The sequence below is a fragment of the Bufo bufo genome, chromosome 4 (genome assembly GCF_905171765.1).
Source record: "Bufo bufo chromosome 4, aBufBuf1.1, whole genome shotgun sequence".
NCBI classification, from domain to species: domain Eukaryota; kingdom Metazoa; phylum Chordata; class Amphibia; order Anura; family Bufonidae; genus Bufo; species Bufo bufo.
The window spans coordinates 132,378,088-132,399,157 of NC_053392.1; the positions used below are offsets into that span (position 1 = coordinate 132,378,088).

The 21,070-nt window shown below is 45.6% G+C and overlaps 1 protein-coding gene across 1 annotated transcript in view; it reads right to left on the reverse strand.

Moving 5' to 3' along the window:
* Positions 1-14,479, reverse strand: part of KIF1A (kinesin family member 1A) — a 159,486-nt gene extending 145,007 nt beyond the window's left edge. Inside the window, 1 exon segment of the mRNA XM_040427918.1 lies at positions 14,374-14,479. Coding sequence (XP_040283852.1) covers positions 14,374-14,479 — 106 coding nt within the window.
* Between the last annotated feature and the right edge of the window lie 6,591 nt (positions 14,480-21,070).

Sequence of the window (21,070 nt, forward strand, 5' to 3'; positions counted from 1 at the left end):
ATATTAATGAGTTTTTTGGGTTCATTGAGAACATGGTTGTTGTTCAATAATAAAATTAATCCTCAAAAATACAACTTGCCTAATAATTCTGCACTCCCTGTATAAGCATAACTGTGGGGTAGCTTTTCTCATCAGGAGTAGTGCAAATATGAAGTTTTATACTGCCAGATTTTAGTCTTGCAAGTGCCCAGGAGGTGGGGTTTCACTGTGTAGTGCCGCTCAGCTTTAAGTGACAGCTGTAGCATCCAACCAGGAGACCACTGTCTACAGCTGTCACTCAAAGCAGGGGTAAGGAGCTGTGAAGCAGCTCAATGCAGAGACAGTGTCCTTTACAGTGATGCCCCACCGTGGGTACTTCCAGGTGCAGAATATGGCAGACCAAAATGTTATTTTCTTACTACTCCTTATTAGAAAATCTCCACAAAAGGGTATATTTTATGCTCTCCCGGTCACCTTCATAGTGGTGTCAGCAGTTTTGCATGGTCAAACCTGACAGACTCCTGGGGCTGGGATATTGATGACGTCCATCTAAAAATTAGATACTACAGTCATCACAGCAAAAAAATTATCTATTTATTGGTCTAATAAGTCAATGACAACTGGTTACGGACACACATTCTGATATTTTTTTACCCAGCTTTTGAAGGCAAAAGCAGAAGTGGATCATAAAAAGTGAAAAGAGTATTGGAAGAAACTACTTCTAATTTTTTTTTAATCAACTCCTGGTTTTAGGTCAAAAACTGCATCAAAAAATCTGAATGTACGACAGCACCCCGACTGACTTGATCATCAGTTCTTCATCCCGTCACCAATTGACTAATGATTCTCAGAATGCTGTGTCAATCTGGATGAAAAACAACCTAACCCGATAATTGAATATATCTGATCAAAACATTATGGCATACAAATGTAACAGCTTACAATTATAATAACGAAAGCATAATAATGAGTTCACAAGTCAGACACCTGCAATACTGCACAACTATTGAAATTGTGCTTTCTTAGGCCTTATGCACATGTCCGTGTACGTTTTGCATATGTAACTCCTCGGACCGTTTTGCCTCACCATTTTGCATCCACAAATGTCTGAGTTCAGGATGTCTACGTTTTTTTTTACTGTGGTTGATCCAACCTTTCTTGTAACAAACTTTTTATCAATTTTCTATGCAATGGACCAGTGATAAACTGTCCACACACAGAAGCCATCCATGTGATGTCCGTAATTCTCTGTCTGCAAAACAGAACAAAGTAAGTGTCCATTCACACGTCCGCAAAATGGGTCCGCATCCGTTCCACAATTTTGCGGAACAGGTGCGGACCCATTCATTTTCAATGGGGCCGGAATATGCTGTCCGTATCCGCATTTGCGGATCCGCACTTCCTGATCTGCACTTCCGTTCCGCCAAAAAATAGAACCTATTCTTGTCTGCAATTGCGGACAAGAAAAGGCATTTTCTATGAGAGTGCCGGCGATGTGCGATCCGCAAAATGCGGAACGCACATTGCCGGTGTCCATGTTTGCGAATCCGCAATTTGCGGGTCCGCAAAACACATATGGACGTGTGAATGGACCCTAATGCATACTTCCGTGTTTCTCCTGCAGATCAACTTTCTACTGAGAAAAATGGATGTCTGAATATACACGTACAATTTGATGGACTTGAATCACTGACGTGAATAAGCATTTCTCAAGAGACAACCAGATTTTTTCACAATAAAGGTACAGTTATGTTTCGGAGCACTACATGGCGGTATTCTTAGGTTGAAACAGATTTTCAAGACAGTCTTCCTATGAATGGGTTTTCCATCAGGTTTTTCGGCCTGATCACCCAACTTCACCCAACCTGTAGAGGGAAGCATACTTACCTGTACCCCACCCTGGACTCCTGGTCCCGCAGTCCTCCACTGCCATTGACATACTGCGCGTCAACATCTGCTTTGACAGGGGTCACATATGGACATGTCCCCCATGACCCATGAACATGTCAACTCTGCGGCCAGTCATTGGCACGAGACTGCAGCGTGTCAATGACAGCAGGGGATCAAAGGTGCTGGAACCCAGCGGCGGGGAGCAGGTAAGTGTGCTTCCCAATCATATTTGATGGGATGGTCACAAAAAGAAAATAAAAGAATATAGCAGATTTTCATTTTGAAGTCCCAACATGGAAAGCATTGTTTTTCTATTTGCAGAAAGGAGTTATCTGCAAAACGCTGCTCTTCAGCCACATTGACATGCTCGAACTTGTTGTAAGGTCAGTCTACTTTGTGTCATAAAATATGGATTGGATGCCATTAGAAGGAAGTATGATCAGGGGGAGTGTCTGGACACTGACTAAGATGGCCGCTTGAGCGCTCAGCTCCCGCCTGCACCGCAGCAAACTGGCCAGCGACTCGCACACTACCGGCTCCATTTTGAAAGAAAACTGCTCCCCACAGGTCCTCTCCCCCTCCGTGATCTCCCTCACCATCTAGGACCCTGGAGGAGTGCTGGATGCGGACCCCCAGCACTCCTCTCCCAGAGAGGTGCTCCACGCAGCCCCCCACCATTGCTCCCTCTCGCCAACCCGACATAGCGCCCTAGTGGGACCACGGGAAGACCCTCCTGCAGGGAGAGATCAGCCATCCTACATCACATCACAGAGGCTGAGAGTGGAGCTCTCCCCTGCAGTAAGGGAGTTTCAGCCTGCAGCTCCCACTAGGTCAGGGGACAACATGGTGGCCCTGGAAAGTGGCGCAAAACGGTGGATCACGAGACCAGGTACTGTGACCTCATCCATCCCACAGACCCCAGCCTCCTAACACCCTCCTAGGAGCCTACATATGCCCCTTTCAGGGGACTCCTGGTCTGACCCTCCAGAGGGTATACCCACTGCCTTGGCCACTGAGGGTGGTGGTTCCCTCTTTCTTCCCTGCAAACACCTGGGCTAGTTTCTCCAAGCCCCCCTCCTCTGGCTGCTATGTCTCCTTCTGCTGCTTCTGATCCCCTGGGAAATGTACCACAAAGAAGGACTTTCGAATGCTTATATCTGAAGTTAAAGGGGCCTGCAGGGCTGAGATTGCTGCTGTCCGCATCGATATTAAGCACATAGTGGACCGTGTGGACTCATTGGAAAATGAATGTACATTTCCGCCCTTCACTTGTCTGTAACATCTTAATCGCAGCCCTTAGGGACAGGGGTTGGCACCTGGAGGACCTAGATAATAGGGGTCGTAGAAATAACATCAGAGTCAGAGGACTCCCAGAGGCAACGGGGGATGAAGACCTTTTTGTTACCTTGGAGGCCATCTTTAATATTATTCTTGGGGAACCACCTACACACCGGATCTCAGCATCTTCCCTATTCACACATATACCTGCTCAAGCCTGGCAGGCGCAGATGCATTATTTAATAGTGTGGTGTGGTAATGGGTAATGGCATTTTGGCGAAGACACAGCCATTAGGTGGCTGTGTCTTCGCCAATGCCATTAACCATTACCACACCACACTATTAAATAATGCGGGCGCAGTTGCGCCTGCCAGGCTTGAGCAGGTATATGTGTGAATAGGGAAGATGCTGAGATCCGGCTGTACCTCACAGTGAGGTACAGCCAGATCTCAGCATCTTCCCTAATCCATATTCACACATATACCTGCTCAAGCCTGGGAGGCGCAGCTGCATTATTTAAAGGGATTTTGAGATCCGGCGGTAGCTCACACACAGATGAAATAACTCCAGTCTCCTCTACTTGTCCACTACACTAGTCTCCAGAGTGACTCCAGTTACAGTACTCCAGTCTCCACATCTCTCCACTGACTGCCGCTGCCGCCTCAGTCAGACTCAGTCCCACTCCCAAGCCAGCCCTCACCTCAGCCACTTGAAGTTGAACCAACTGAACTGTACTCCATACTGCGCATGCGCCGCCCGCCGAGCCAGCCAGCCACCGACACTCCAGCAGCTCAACTCGCAGCTTCCTAGTACGTGCCGCTCCTAGTCTGTGACCCCGCCTCCTCCACTTCCGACGAACCGCCGCCCAGACTGCCTCTCTACCTCCGCCGGCTCCGAGTCCGACCGCCCCCTATCACAGCGCCACGTCCGGCCCAGTCGCCACATTTTTTATTTTATTTTTTTAATCCTCAGTCGGCGGCAGGCCCCCAGTGGCGTAGGGCCCCATAGCCATTGCTATGGCTGCTATGGCGATCCCTATGCCACTGGAGAGCTGTATTCTTCCTAGATGCCACTTTTTTTTACACCACCATGGTTCAGTGTGTGACCATAAATGTCAAGGGAACTCAGACCTCAAGATTTTTACTAAAATATTGGCTTCTCGTTTAAACGCCTTTCTCCCCTTATTGATCCATAAAGATCAGGTAGCTTTTGTTCCATGCCGACAAGGTAGTGATAATACACGACGGAACAATGACTTGTTGGAGGTGGTTGGCCGCTCGGGGGAGGAGGCATTACTTCTTAGTTTGGACGCCGAAAAAGCGCCTAAGCTGGCCGTTTGTTTGTGACCTTGAAGGCATACAGTCTCTCTGGCCCCCTTGTTCAGGCCATTAGAGGCTTATACTCCTCCCCCATGCCGACAATCAAGCTTCCACATGCCGAGTCTCGACCAATACACATTGCCAAAGGGACAAGATCAGGATGCCCCTTCTCCCCCTTATTATTTGCAATGTGTATTGAACCCCTAGCGGCTAAAATTAGGGCTTGCCCAGATGTCCAAGGTGTTATGGTTAGAGATAAAGAGTTAAAGCTGTCCCTATACAACGTCCTACTTACCCTCACTAAGCTTCACACCTCCCTCCCAAACCTTTAATCCATATTACAGGAGTTTAGATGTCTGTCAGGATATAAGGTCAACACCCATAAAACTTAGGCTCTTCCCTTCAATTAACCTCCAGTGACACTCATCAACCTTAGGGCAAACTTTCCTTTATTGGAAGGAGGATTCTTTACGATAATTTTCCTCCCATATATAGAGAAATTAGAGATCTGCTCACCAAATGGCATACACTCCCTATATCCTTTGTGGGTCGCATCGCGGTGGTGAAGATGACAATCTTACTCAACCCATTCCGGTTCCCCTCAGGGATTTGCAGACCATCCAGTCCCAGCTCTTCAGATTCATATGGGCCGAGAAACGCCATAGGATCCCTAGATCAGTAATTTTGTCTAGCAAGTCTCAAAGCGGTTTGGGAGTACCTGACCTGACCAAATATTACTGGGCATCTCAGTTATGCTATGTCACAGCATGGGGATCACTGAAACCTTATTCTATATGGATGCAAATAGAGAGACTCTGGTTGGTCCCCATCCACCCTAATTCTCTGCTATGGTCTAGCCCCTATAGTGTATTATCCCCCAGTGAACTCCTGGGCCTCATGGCCTGCACTAAATCCATATGGCGGACCCAATGGCGTGCACATGGGGGGGGGGGCGGTAGCTCTCAGGGGGGTGCCATATTCCATATTGGAAGCTCTCACTAGTCTGCAGGAGGAGAGGGGAGAGAAGCGCTTTGCGCGCTGTCCAGTACTTACCCCTCCTCCTGCTCGCTCTTCTCAGGGCCGGCGCTGCTGTGTCCTGGCTGCCTGCAACGTCAGGACGTAAAGAGCGCACTCTGACCTGACGCAGCAGGAGGTCAGGTGACTACAGCGTGGGCCCTGAGAAAACAAGACAGCCAGGACAGGGAGAGTGGTGACAGGAGAGCTCAGAGGTAAGTGACTTTATTATTTTACAGTCTGATCTGAGGTCTGATCTGGAGGTCTAATGGGGGGTCTGGAAAGGTCTAATGGGGGTCGGGAGTGGTCTGATTTGGGGGGTCAGGAGGTCTGACTAGGGGGGGGGTCAGGAGTTCTGACTGGGGGGGTTAGAAGGTCTGACTGGGGGGTCAGGAGGTCTGACTGGGGGGGGGGTCAGGAGGTCTGCCTGGGGAAGGTCAGGTGGTCTGACTGGGGGAGGTCAGGAGGTCTGACTGGGGGTCTGAAGTGGTCTAATAGGGGTCTGGAGGTCTGACTGGGAGGTCTAGTTGGGGGTCTGGAGATCTAACGGGGGTCTGATTGGTGGTCTGGAGGTATAATGGGGGTCTGATTGGGGGTCTGGATGTCTAATGGGGGTCTGGAGGTCTGAATGGGGGTTCTAGAGGTCTAATGGGGGTCTGGAGTTCTGACTGGGGGGTCTGTAGGTCTAATGGAGGTCTGATTGGGGGTATGGAGGTCTGACTGGGGGGTCTAGAGGTCTAAGGGGGTCTGATTGGGGGTCTGGAGGTCTGACTGGGGGTCTAGAGGTCTAATGGGGGTCTGATTGAGGGTCTGGAGGTCTGACTGGGGGGTCTGGAGGTCTAATGGGGGTCAGATATGGGGGTCTGGAAGTCTAATGGGGGTCTGGAGGTCTAATGGGGGTCTGATTGGGGATCTGGAGGTCTGACTGGGGGAACTGGAGGTCTGACTGGAGGGTCTAGAGGTCTAATGGGGTCTGATTGGGGGTCTGGAGGTCTGACTGGGGGGTCTAGAGGTCTGACTGGGGGGTCTAGAGGTCTAATATGGGTCAGATATGGGGGTCTGGAGGTCTAGTGGGAGTCTGGAGGTCTGATTGGGTCCTGGAGGTCTGACTGGGGGGTCTGGAGGTCTAATGTGGGTCTGATTAGAGGTCTGACTGGGGGTCTGGAGGTCTGACTAAGGGGTCTGGAGGTCTAATGGGGGTCTGGAGGTCTGACTAAGGGGTCTGGAGGTCTAATGGGGGTCAGATATGGGGGTCTGGAGGTCTAATGGGGGTCTGGAGGTCTAGTGGGAGTCTAGAGGTCTAATGGGGGTCAGATATGGGGGTTTGGAGGTCTAGTGGGAGTCTGGAGGTCTGATGGGGGTCTGGTCTGAAGTCTGATATGTGGTTCTGGAGGTCTAAGGGGGGTCTTATATGGGGGTCTTATCTGAGGTCTGATATTGGGTCGGGGTCTTACATGGAGGTCTAATGGGGGTCTGATCTGAGGTTTAAAACTGGGGTCTTATATGGGGTCTGACATAGAGGTCTAAAGGGGCTTTGGTCTGAGATTGGGGATCTCATTTAGGGTGTTTTTGTACAGTACATCTGTGTGGTATCAGTATTTTCAGGGGGACTGTTTCTGCAGGAAAGTATTGGGGAGCACAGTGGACACAGTATTGGGGGTGGCAGGATGGGGTATTGAGTAGGTGGGAGGATGATGGAAAAGTAGGAAAGTAACATGTCTCTTTGTTAAACTCTGCAGAGATGAGGCGTGGCTGAAAGAAGTCACCATGGTGGTCTGGTCTAACAGGAGAGGAAGAGGAAAGAGAATATCTACATCAGAGAAGAGAAGTCACTGGATGTAAGAGGTATGTGGCTCTGTATGACCCTGTATGTTCTGTAGCGCTGTATGTAATGTTTTCCAAGTATGTCTTTAAAGGGCTTGTCCACTTTTTTTTTTTTGTATGAGTGCTCCCTTCTCTGCTCTGTTTACCTGCTCATCACTGCAAATGCTACGGCGAGCAGGTGAACAGAACAGAGAAAGCAGCTCTCATATGAGCGCTGCCCTCTCTTCAAACAGCTGTGGGCTGGGGGCACAGAGGGCATTACTACTATGGAGGGGGCACAGAGGGCATTACTAATGTGAAGGGGGCACAGAGCCAGAGGGCATTACTACAATGAATGGGGCATTGTGGGCATTATTACTGTGAAGGGCACAATGGGGATTTCTACTATGAAGGGGGCACAGAGAGCATTACTAGCACAGTGGGCATTACTACTATTAAGGGGGCACAATTGGCATTATTACTGTGAAGGGGGCAAAATGGGCATTATTACTGTTCAGGGGGCACAGTGGGCATTATTACTGTGAAGGGGCACAGTGGGCATTATTACTGTGAAGGGGGCACAGTGGGCATTATTACTATAAAGGGGGCACAATGGGGATTAGTACTGTGAAGGGGACACAATGGGGATTATTACTGTGAAGGGGCACAATGGGGATTATTACTGTGAGGGGGGCACAATGTGGGCATAACTACTGTGAGAGGGCACAATGTGGGCATAACTACTGTGAGAGGGCACAATGTGGGCCTAACTACTGTGAGGGGGCACACATCTGTACAAAACTACTGTGAAGGTTGTACAATGAGGGCAATACTGCTGTGAGGGGGTACCATTTTTTTGGTGGGGGGGGGGGGGTGCCAGAGAAAGGACCTGCCCCGGGTGCCAAACACCCTAGGCACACTACTGGGCGGACCTGTAGTAATAGATACCCCCTGGTCTCTCGCCACTCTTCCATGACTTCCTTCCTATACCACCCACTACTCCCTGCTAGCCTTACCACTTCAGCGACAAGACTATGATTTCAGCGCAGTGTTTTCCACTACGTAGACATAGTTGACCCATCGCCAGAGACCTATTACCTTTTTCAGCCATTCAGTACAAATATAACCTTCCCTCTTTGACTAATTACTTCTATGTTCAGATTAGACATTTTGTCCAATTTCTCTTCTCCTGGTTAACTGTCTCCCTCCCGATGGCATTTGAGTGCCTCTGTAGGAGACGGGTACATATGAGGGGGTTGATATCTGAGATCTAATCCATTTTATTAAACCCTTTCCCAGAACGGATTACTAGACACTCTTATATGGTTCAATGGAAGGAATACTTGGGAAGAACTCTACCTGACGCGCTGTGGCGCCTTATATGAAGGAGATTAGCGAAGTTCTCCATGTCAGTTCTGTCTCAGGAGAACCAGTATAAGATACTAATGTATTGGTACCAAACCCCTGATCTCCTCCATAGATTGAACCCAGCAGTCGCAGGGGTTTGTTGGAGATGCGGGACATCTTGGAAAACGCTACATCACATTTTCTGGGACTGCCCCCTTATACGTCTCTTCTGGTCTAGAGTCGGCGCTCTTCTGAGTGATCTTTTTGGCTGTAGTATACCCCCTGACCCCATATCCTTCCTACTCAGTATCACACCTGCACATATAAGGAAACATTCACTTAAACTGTTAATACAAGTGTTGACTGCAGCTCGCTGCCTTATTGCTCGCTTTTGGAAACGCTCTGACCCCCCAAAGATCTCCGATCTATACGCCAAGGTATCAGAAGTCCGGACCCTAGCATATACGACAGCTCTGTTTCAGGATAAGGTGGATCTATTCCATGCTATTTGGGAAGTATGGGACATTTATTGGACTACTAGGCAACCCTGAGATGCGCCCAAGAGGATAATATACCCCCTTACTCCCCCTCCCCCCATCTCCCAATGTGTCTATGTCTGTATTATCAATGTTCCTTCTATGTTGTTACTTTCTCTCTGTAATGTTCTGTTATGACATAGTTCAGATCATACCCACCCTATTAGTATAATCTCTGTAGCTACCTCATCAGGAGCATTTTCTTTATGATGGGATACCGTTGATATTTGTCCTTTCTCTTTTCAAATGATCTAATACGACAAGAAGCTAGGTAATCACTTAGTCTTTATTAGTGTTTATTTGACTTAAATTGCTCATGATATTAGATACTTTATTTTAGTTTCATCTGCCAAATGCTTTGTACGTATTGCCTTGCTCACTTCACCTTGTACACCTTGCAAATGATGAAACTAATTTGTATTTTTATATTTCAATAAAAATACAATTATAAAATAAAAAAGAAGAAAGCATGATCAAGATGTATGGGCTTTATGTCTTTAGTAATAAATTTGCTTATTACTAGCCATACAGAATAGGTGACTGTATCTATGCACCCTCAAAAATAGTTCCTTACACACATATGTAGTACCCCAGTAGACCACTGCAAAGAGTTAATTATTGCCAAAATATTTAATTTAATGTTACTGAGTTAACTGCTGTGATTGTTAAAGCACTTATCTTTCTATGCACCATGTAAAACTAATAGCCATGTATGGGAAAAAGGTAATATTGGCATACTAGTTAGGTTGCTAGGATGATGGACCAGGTATGCCCAGTCCCACTGATAGTTAGTACAGAGTTTAGTCTGAGTAGAGCTACAGGAAGGACACATGTGTGAAAGTTTCTGCAGACCAGGCCCAAGACCAGAGAACCTCTGCCTCTGAGACTACAGCTGCCAAAAAGCCTACTCTACTACCAGTGGATTCCTGAAGGACAGAGACCATACTTTATAGAAGGCACAGAGCCATCCAGGCTGTGCAGAATTCCAACAGCAAGGTATTTGCGGGTTTAAGGCATTTAGGCTTTGCTGCTGTGGAAATGATTGTTACCTCTGGCACCTAACTCGCTTTGAGAGGAATCTGCACCTCTCAGTCTATAAAACTACAGAAAGGGTTATCAAGTAAAGAGTTGTGTGCTTATGGTTACTTGTAGAGACTTCAAAGTGTCCTTAGAGAGAGAGAGAGTTAGGGCGTACTACTATTACCATTATTGTTGCTGCCGATACACAGCTATCGGAATGAGACTATACTGTAATCTGCTTTGGAATTGTGCCTTTTGCTACTATATGCACTACTACCCCTATCATCAATCCAGTAAAGAAAGACTTTATTTATTGCAAACGGGGCTGGTTATTGACTCCACCATCTGTCGGCCCCTACACCTGCTGTCACCATCAAGGACACCCCAACTACCACCAGGTAGGAGCCCCAATGCTAGAGACTGCCCAGAGGGAAGAAATACTGTGCCCTTCAGTCGCTGCACTGCCCAAGGGAGTGCCAAGGTGGAGCAAGATACCACTATAAAAGCCACTTCCACTCCTCCCGTCCTTGCCTCCTCCTCCCTGTGTAGCTACACATGTGTAATGACCAGGAGTGCCATTACCACTTCTTTTGACACCTTGCTACCATTCCCATGTGCTAACGTATAATATCTAATGTATTTTATGTCATCACCTAATAACGTGCATACTTATTTCTGAAACTGTTATGTTCAAGTGCAATAATCTGGTCCACCAGCAGACGACGGCAGCAACATTGGCAGTATTAGCTTCCCTGGAGAGGAATCTTTTGCTTCCTTCCATCACTCTGTAGCTAGAGGGAGAAGTTTAGTTAGTTAGAAAGCAGTTCTAGTCCACCCTCCTTAGGGAGAGGATGTGTGCTAGCTAGCAGAGCACTGCCTACTCTGCTAGGCCCAGGGGCCCTGCCTCCGAAGTCTATATGGTTGCTTGTCCCCTCCTGGGCTTGCATTGCCTCCTTCCAAGCTGAGCCGAAGCTTGCGGTACAAGCCAGGACAAGAAGTTCCTAGGATTATAAGTAAGAGACACACTACAGCTAACTCGAGTTCTAGCAGAAGAGGAAGTTTCCTATTTATCCAGCCAAGCATAGCAGAGTTGAGATAGCTACTGCAGAGCTGAGATTGTTGCAGAGAAGTATTTGCCTGCCAAAGTTAAGCCAATACCTGCTGATAGCCAAGATATCGTTTGGAAGCTGTTTGGATTACCAATTCATGCCAAGTAAAAGCAACTGTTCAACATTACTACAAAGTCTGGACTCCATTTATTCTACTTACTCATCATCCAAGTTCAACTACCCCTTTTGCACTGCTTCGTACCACATCACGTCTGGGATCCACGGATATCCAGGTAGGAACCCCGTGACACATGTACATAACAACTACGGAGACTGTAGGCCATCCCTGCACCACTCTGGCAATCCTTCCTCTGGGTACCAACATTACCATCTACAAAGGAAGCCTTTCCACGTTTCCTTGCTCTATAAGAGGGACATATTTCATAGAAACCTCCCAAGGGGCAAGGGATACCCCAGGCGTGGCCTTTAGTGGGACACAGCACATGCCACTCTTAAAGAGGACCTTTCATGGTTTTATATTAATTGAGATAAATACCTTCACTTGCGGGGTACTGATGCTGCCACCCTGCCTGATTTTTTAAAATATCGCTCCTGCGCCCGCTGTGCCCCCGTGTATTTTTCGCACTCAGTATGCATATACTGAGCATCGGTACAGGGAGGAGGAGACGCCAGGGTTTCTCAATGGCCATCTCCTTCTCCCTTGCTGTGACGCTCCCTGCTGTGATTGGATCGCGGCACAGCCAGGGAGAAGGAGACGCCCATTGAGAAACCCTGACGTCTCCTCCTCCCTGTACCGATGCCCAGTATTAACATACTGAGCGCGAAAAATACAGGGGGGCGCAGGAGCAATATTTTAAAAAATCAGGCAGGGTGGCAGCATCAGCATGGTTTTATATTAATTGAGATAAATACCTTTACTTGCGGGGTACCCCCCGTACTCCGCAAGTAGAGGTATTTATCTCAATTAATATAAAACTATGAAAGGTCCTCTTTAAACTGTAAAGTGGTAAAGAAAATATAAAAACTGTGTCACATACTGTACATGAAAATAACATACACTGTATCTACTTTCCTAATTTGTTTAACCTGCAAGAATCCAATTCCTAAACTAGTTCTGTCCCTGAATTGATCTGGTTTTTATTCTGCGCTCATGCACCAGCTGACAGTGGGTGTCCTTCACTCGCCTCCTCTGCTCAACAGTAGGGGATTATGTGGGCACAGAGTCTCCCTTTGTTCAGTCAGGAAAACAGTGCGCCGTCAGCATGTACTGACTGATGCCAAATCCCACTGACACCACAATGAAACAAGAGTCAAAAGAGCGAGCCAAGGGGCACAGGAAAAAGAAAGGGTCGCAGCAGATAAAATAACATCACCGGCCATCAGGGAACAGTCTAAACCCTACGTTTCATCAAATGGTCCTTGGCTTCCCAGACATAAGCACCCACTATAGGGCCACACAGCTACAACGGCATGGTGTTTTTATGGCATAACAGATTCCCCCAGCCACTTATTTAGAAGTAATATCCAATATTACAGTCCAAAAAATCAGTACATGATACAGCCTAATAGTCACTTGCACAGAGATAGTTGCATCTTCATTACCAATGAGGAACATGAAGAAAAGCCACGTTACATGGTGAATTGCTCTTTACTACTCTATTGACTTTTCCTCTCCGTCACACTGCTCAATATTTTCTGTATACCTTTGCATTCCTCTGTACAGTAGGTAGTCAGAGAAGTAGATGCCTTCTTAGTTTGCATTCTCAGTTATCTAAAGTGGACCATACATATTAGATAGAAGCCTGTCTTGATCAAGTCAATATTTGGAAGGAAATATTATGCTATCAGTTGTCCATGACACCTGCTCTGATGCCCAGCACTTGGTTATGCTGAATTTCCTCAACCAATCTTCATTTAGAATTCTCAGTGGAACATAATTTCCATTAAATTTTTTGTATTTATGGTCCCCTTGCCCATCTATAAGAAGACTGTGTTGGAAATGTTTTACTGGGACTACAATGAACAACAAGAACATTTCTGAACTATAAAGAAAATCAGTAGATATGTCAGAATGCAAGCACCCCACCAGTCATTCACAGGTCCTCTATGAGGAAGGAGGAAGCAATTTCCCAAAAAATTAAATCTTTATTATTCCAACATTTTAGTGCATCTTTCACGATATGGCCCATTGTCATTGACCATCACGTTGGGGAGATCTTACAGGCATGGTATGGAATGTTTTCCCTCTCCCTTGTGCTGATCTACAATGTTAATTTTTTTATCATAAAAAAGATATGGGAGAGTGGTTCTCCCTAACGGGATACAAAAAGGCCCTAAGATGTTGGAAAAATAAGAAATGGAAGTTCTTTAGATTATGCATCTTTCCTCAATATGCTTTTTGGTGCAAAAGAATGACCTGACATACCGGCAGGCTGCAGCACAACTGCTTGTTTTACTTGAAGTTATCTATTGTTTTAACAGGCTTTACTCCTATGGTTATTCTTACAGGGGATGTGTCACAAAACATTCTACATTTTTCAAACCAGCATCTGGATCTGAATATTTTTGTAATTGCATGTAATTAAACATTTAGTATAGCCACTGAGTTATTCAATAAAATGTATCTGTATAGCGCCACCTGCTGTTTGTTCTTTTGCTTATTTTTTGTCTGTGTCAATGAGCTGGTCGAACGTGCTCAGTTTAAATCTTCAACTATCACCAGCAATATGTTCTGTTAGAAGCTGTGTCAGTAAGGCCTCCTGCACACGAACGTGTGCGCCCCGTGGCCGTGCTGCACGAACATCGACCATGGGGCAGCCGCAGCGGATCGTGGACTCATTCACTTTAATGGGTCCGCGATCCACCCGTTTAACAGAACAACTGGAGCAATGAATGGGGAGATCTCTGGACCCACGTGAGGTACAGGACTGGTTCAAGCTTTGTTAGAAAGATATTGTCATGTACGTACTATATGATGTCTGGCTTTAATTTTTTACATCAATCATGGGATAACCTCTTTTACTCTGTTTTGATATAAAATTTGCCTAGAAATCAATATGCACACATGTTGATTTGAATGAATGGATCTATCTCCTAGTGTCATAACACGGCACTTACTGGTTGTGTTCCCAGACATCTGGATGATGCATTTTGAATCTTTTCCAATTTCACGTGAGTTGAATGGCCGCACTCTGACTGCGACCTTCACTGATGCTCCCGCCATTTCCTGCAAGACAAAGAAACAGCATGAGCCCGATTCATAGAAACATAGAAACATAGAATGTGTCGGCAGATAAGAACCATTTGGTCCATTTAGTCTGCCCAATGTGTTATCAAACTACACCGTGGACCGGATATATCTTACAATATAAAACATAACTTTTGCTAAATATGCAATAAAAATCACTATAGAGACAGAAACAGTGAGTATGCTAAAAATACTGGATCCTAATCGACACACCTAGAAAGTTGTCTAAGAAAGAGGATAGGTTCAATCTTACCACCTCCAGACGTATAAACCATAGAACAGCAAACGGTGTGTGATTGAACTGTATCCTCCAATACAGTGGCAAGAGGATATTGGTGACTGGCGCTCTGGTTGTTAGGGACTTAGCATTGTAATATAGCCTATTGTGCCCTAGCTCTAATGCCCTACTTAGTTAGGGTAACGGGACTGCCATATCACCTGCCTAACAGACACAAAGCACCCGCCCCGATACGGGCGACCCCATACGGAACCTGTCCCTTGCTTGGAACCTATTCCCTATGCTTACCCTCACTAATTCCCTACATGCCACATTTCGTCAATACAACGGGATTCATCAGGGGACTTAGGTTAGTGAAGAAAACTGTAAAAGAAAGAAGGGAAAACAAACAAAACTAGGTCACTTCGAAGGATTCCAGTAAATCTCCCAACTACGAGTGGACAGTTAATTACACCACCACTACTTACTAGTAAGCTTGCACAAATAATCCCAGGTAGGGAGTGGGCACTATTGGGACAGTGGTCCAGGAGTGTCCAGACGTGAGGAAGTGTCCTCAGCGTGCCGCCATCTTACCGCCAATGTCAATCCATGGGGGGCACACTCACTGTTTCTGTCTCTATAGTGATTTTTATTGCATATTTAGTAAAAGTTATGTTTTATATTGTAAGATATATCCGGTCCACGGTGTAGTTTGGTGATATATATTGGTGTGTGACGGTATACGTCGGCACTTGTGAGTTTAAGTGCATTGAGGTTGTTGTACAATTTCTGATTCATGTTACACCAAACTGTGAATCTGCTGGCTCTTAAAACCAGACACATACAGTAGATGAGACCAGATACATATAGACACATAGGGGGTCATTTAAGAAGCTGAAATACGCCAGATCTAAAACTGTGGGTGTGGGCGAGGAAGGGGACAGGCCGACAGGCCCATCTCATTTTTATCATTTTCTACGCATGTTTTGGGCATCCAAAAAGATCTTTATGTAAGAGAGCAAGGAAACTGTTACATTTAGAAGCAGCGGTGCCTCCGCTGAAGTTATGAAGAGGCGCCGGCATCTATATGATCTAAATCTACCCCAGCTGCCTTGCTGGCTTAAATTTAGACCACTTTCTACTCCTAAAACAGGCTTGAAAAGTGATAAATGAGATGGGCCAGACGGCCAGTACAGTTCACCCCCGAGCCCCCTTTTTAAGACCTGGCGTGAGACGGAAAAGCTGCAGTTGCGCCAGAAATACACTGAAAATAGGAGAATTTCTGTTAGTAAATGGCCCTCATAGATTAGACCCATAAACAAGTCTTTTGTTTTACAGTACATTTAAACAGGGCTGGGTGAGTGTGACGTCTTCAGTAGGTCTGAGGAGCTGACACTGTCACAGATGGGAGCTCACCATATCAATTATTCATGTCATATGTGAGGACAATGAAGTGGAAGGATGGAAGACATAGGCAGGCGTATCCATTTTAAAAATGAAATATAAAAAATGTGCCATACTTAGTAACATCTAGAACTAGCGGGGCTTCACAACATGATACATATGTACCAAGCCATGACACCAGCAATGTTGCCCCACAAAAAATGTTGTGAACCTGTGACTCGCTAAACATGTCTAAGTAGTGGAAGATTTATAAATTGCCTCCCAATATTTTCATAATTTGTCCATGCAGTTGCATTGTAAGAGGCATCATAGCTAAAAGTAAAACCTGACCCCTCCCCAGTAAATGTATAGCTGCTAGGGCACCTTACAGTCTATTGAGATTTATATTATATTAATATTTTTTTCTATTTTTGTAATGTATGTTATAGGTGTTTAGTGCTTAGCTAAGTATGGAAAAAGCCATGGCAGGCCTGGATCGCTTTAGCGGCGTCTAGGCTGCCATGGCAACCAATTGGATCCCTGTGATTTCACTGCGGGGGCTCCGATTGAAAGGCAGAGGGAGCTGCATCCCTCTGCCTTCACTCACAGGTGCCGCGATCAGCGTTAATCGCAGCACCTGAGGGGTTAAGTGCGATCGCCTCTTCCTGTCAGTGCGGGTGGGTGCCAGCTGTATGATACAGCACCCACCGCTGCAGAGGCCCGCTCCATACATCCCTTCACACATTATGACACACAGGTGAAGTGGTTAAACGGATGCCTCAGATGGCATCCGTTCACCATAGAGTTCAATGGTAAAAAAAAAAGTATACGTTTTTTACCAGACTGTGCAGGATACCAGAACGTGGTGTGATGCGTTTTTGTATTTTTTTTATTTTTTTTGTAACGTACACGTCAAACTGAGGCATAAAATGTCATTTGAACCCAGCCTTACTTTACTGCAGTTAACTCATTCTAATCCTGCCTGTAATGATATCACCTCTGTATACAGATAAGACCGGATCCACCATTCACAATAGATGATTGTCAGATCTTATCTATTCCTTCCCTGTACAATGACCTCTGCACAGGTCACAGACTATGCCTAGAAAACTCTCCCATAGAAGTCACTGAGGTCCCCTCCTGACCATTGTGTCTTTGGCCATGGGGCTGCCATAAAGCAATTTTCTTAATGTTTTCTAAACGCCGTTAAGAACAGCTCAGGCAAGATGGCCGCCACCTAATCATGTTCAGGAACAGAATAGAAAAATCTACAATCAGAAAATGAAAACAGATTAGATAAAAAGGAGATGTTACTATCTGGTTTTAACTGGCAGATAAAATCTTTGGTGACACATTTCAGGACCTTTCACCAGTTTTTAGTTTGTAAAAGCAATACCTCACACTGTAACCCATGTGCAGTAGATGTCATATTGCTAATTGTTTTCATGATATGCTCCTCCGTTGCGCCTCTGTGCCCCATTTGGGTTTGGCACCTGGTATGCTAATTAATAGCCCCGGTACAGAGAGGAGTCTTTTCTCAGTAGGTGTCTCCTTCTCCATGGCTGTGGCGGGGTCCAATCGCCACGGAGCACGTCACAGTCAGGGAGAAGGTGAGCTGTTTTTTCTCAACTTCATCACAAAATGCTTTTCATTGTATGGAGCGGGCGCAATGACGGGGAAAGACAAACACACTCCAAAATGGTATCAACAGATACGGGTGGGCTCCTCAACCCCTGTCCCACCTGGTGAGTTAGCCACCATTCAAGCAAAAGATGTATGGGAGCCTTGTCTTCAGCACAGGAGCAGGTTCCAGAGGTGATATCCTGTGTACCTACCATAAATGTCTGAGATAATGATAACACTTTAATACAGCAGAGAGAGGCTGGTAGTTCCTAACAAAATTACTGGTACGTTTGATTTATTCTCCAAAACCTGTACCAAACCACTGGCTGGGTTGTGATAGACTGAAGGTGAATGTAATCCAGTATGCACAGGATGTTTCATAAGCCTGAGCCAGAAGCTTTACATAGATCGTGTTGCAACATATCTCAAGGTGTATGAATCTGCTGAGAGCACATTAACTGCTTGCCAAACCTCCCCACATCTCTGGGGTGTGACCTCTATGGACCAGAGACAGCACCTAGCATGAAGCTTTCTTTTTACATCACACAGATAATTCAGAGCCTTCTTCAGTGGTGCTTCATTCAGTTTACAGCCATCATATAAGATCCTTCACGATGGCATTCATTGAATTCTATGTGATCGGGTATAGGAGAAGCCTAAAGAACCTTAGAAATGTCCCAGGAACCTTATGGTCTAAGCATGGCTACCCACTGTACATGGATGAATCATAGTACACATTACATATGTAATTCTGAAATAACATTATACTGTGTATTTCTGTATTTATAGCCATTATTTAAAAATACACACACACCTTTTAGATCTAGGTCACCTACTAAGGCACTACTTTTTCTTACCAATCTAGCTCAGTCCTTATGGTTTGTTATTTTTGCCAGTACAAGGATTTCTTGCAGTTCAGTATTGATGGACAACCTTCAGAATAGGTCATTAATTGTATTATTATTATTTATTATTAAAGCTCAATTCATTCCATGGCGCTGTACATATGAGTATCTGATAGATGGTGGTCCGACCCATGTCACCCCCATGGATCAGCTGTTTGAAGAGGCACAGTGGTCCAGTGAGAACATTGGCCTCTTCCTAGACCAGTGATGTCACGTTCATCAGTCACATGGCCTATTTGTAGATCAGTCCTTCAAATGAATGGGCTTGGGCTGCAATACCAAGCATAGCCACTATACAATGTACAGCGCAGTGCTTGGTAGGCTGTGAGGAGGCTGCAGTGCTCACCAGAGTGCTGCGGCCTCTTCAAACATCTATTTGGAGGGATGCCCCCAACGATCAGATGTTGATGATCTAACCTGAAGACTTGGCATTGATGTTGAACTTCTGGAAAACCCCTTTAAAGAAAGAAGTATTTTGACCAGATGAGGCTGATTACAATGTCTTCAAAAAGAACCTCTAGTGAGACCACACTTTGCATCTAAATGCATGTGGCTAAACCTCCCCTATATGTGTGGCCAATGCTAACACAATTTACTGGCCATCCATAATGGCAGATGAACATGGTATGGCATTGTGTGTTCAACCAACCAGTGTGGTCTCACCCTTAACTAAAAAAAGGCCTGTGTAGATTAGGACACTAATGATGAACAAGTGGGTACAGGTGCCTCATGGTGCCAATTGCTGGTTTTGAAATTTAGGTTAGCATGAAGGAGATCTCATGATTGATCTGTACTGTTAGATGTTATTCACATGATCATGTCCATGATAACATCTGTGACAAGACAATCAGTGTTTCAGCCATGACAATGTCCGTGAAGGGTCCCTGTTTGGTCTCTATGTCCGTTTTTTTGCCCTTCATTTGTCATATGTATTCCACAGGCAATGCTCGGTTGAAAGGGGATTTCTAGAGCATCTCCCACCAATAGCTGGTGGTTCTCATGAACCCATAGACTTCAATAGGGGTGTGGGTAATGCATGTCTCTGCTGTTGTTCAGATGCCATGGCCAGCACAGGCTTCTCCTGCAGCCTAATGGAGGAAGTTGGAAGAAACATTATTCAATGGCTGAAGTAGACCTTACCTTGAATACATTGTTATACTTATCTACCAGACTCATAAAATAAAAAAAACATCTGTAATTAAGTAAAATTATGCCTCGGACCTTGCCCAAATTTGTCCCAGATACAAAGGTAGCGTGCTGTGAATATTCATCAGATGGTAATTCAAATTATACACTGAAGATTTCACTGACCTACCCTACCCATGTTATTAATATAAGGATTAGTGATGATCGAGCATGCTCGGCCGAACACCTGCCGATGCTCAACACATGGCGGTACTCAGCCAAGTACTGCATGTGCTCGAGAGCCATGCTCGAGTCCCCCCCCCCCCCCCGCACGTTTCTTGGCTGCTACGCAATAAACGTGCAGGTAATTACTGCCCTCACTGTAATGCCAGTAGCCATGTTGGCTACTGGCATTACAGTGATTGGCTGGCCTGAACGTGTCATCGGGTGCTATATAGCACCCGATGATGCGTGTTCGGCTCATTCATAGTCAGGGAGAGCTGAGCATAGGAAGGGACAGAGAGTGTAGGGAGTGTAATTGAATATTTGTTTGGTACAAAAAATGTTTTAAAACTTTTCAGAGACCCAAAAGTCCTTTTAAGGACTATTGTGGGGGACAGCAGCAATATATATTTTTAGCGCATCCTGCGCAAAATACAGTGTAATAGGCCGCTGCGGACAGTTAAATTATTCGTGCCACATCTCCTGTGTAAGGTGTGCACATCCCTAAAATATCAGTGACATTCAGTGTAGTTTTTCAATAGACGGTGTCCGCTGCGGACAGTTAAATTATCCGTGCCACATCTCCTGTGTAAGGTGTGCGCGTCCAAAAAATATCTGTGACATCTAATGTACTTTTCCAATAGACGGTGTCCGCTGCGGACAGTGAGATTAGCTGCGCCACATCTCCAGTTTAAAGTGTGCGCATCCCAAAAATTTTCTGTGACAAACATTGTACTTTTTCCTTAGACGATGTCCGCTTCTGACAGTGACCTTTCCAGGGCCACATCTGCAGTGTAATGTGTGCACTTCAAAAATGTATCTGTAACATACAATGTAATTTTTCTGTAGACGGTGTCCGCTTCTGACAGTGACATTACCAGGGCCACATCTACAGTGTAACGTGTGCGATTCAAAAATGTATCTGTGACATACATTGTAATTTTTCCGTAGACGGTGTCCACTTCTGAAAGTGACCTTACCAGGGCCACATCTGCAGTGTAACATGTGAGTTTAAAAAAGAATTCTGTGACATACAATGTCATTTTTCTGTAGACGGTGTCCGCTTCTGACAGTGACCTTACCAGGGCCACA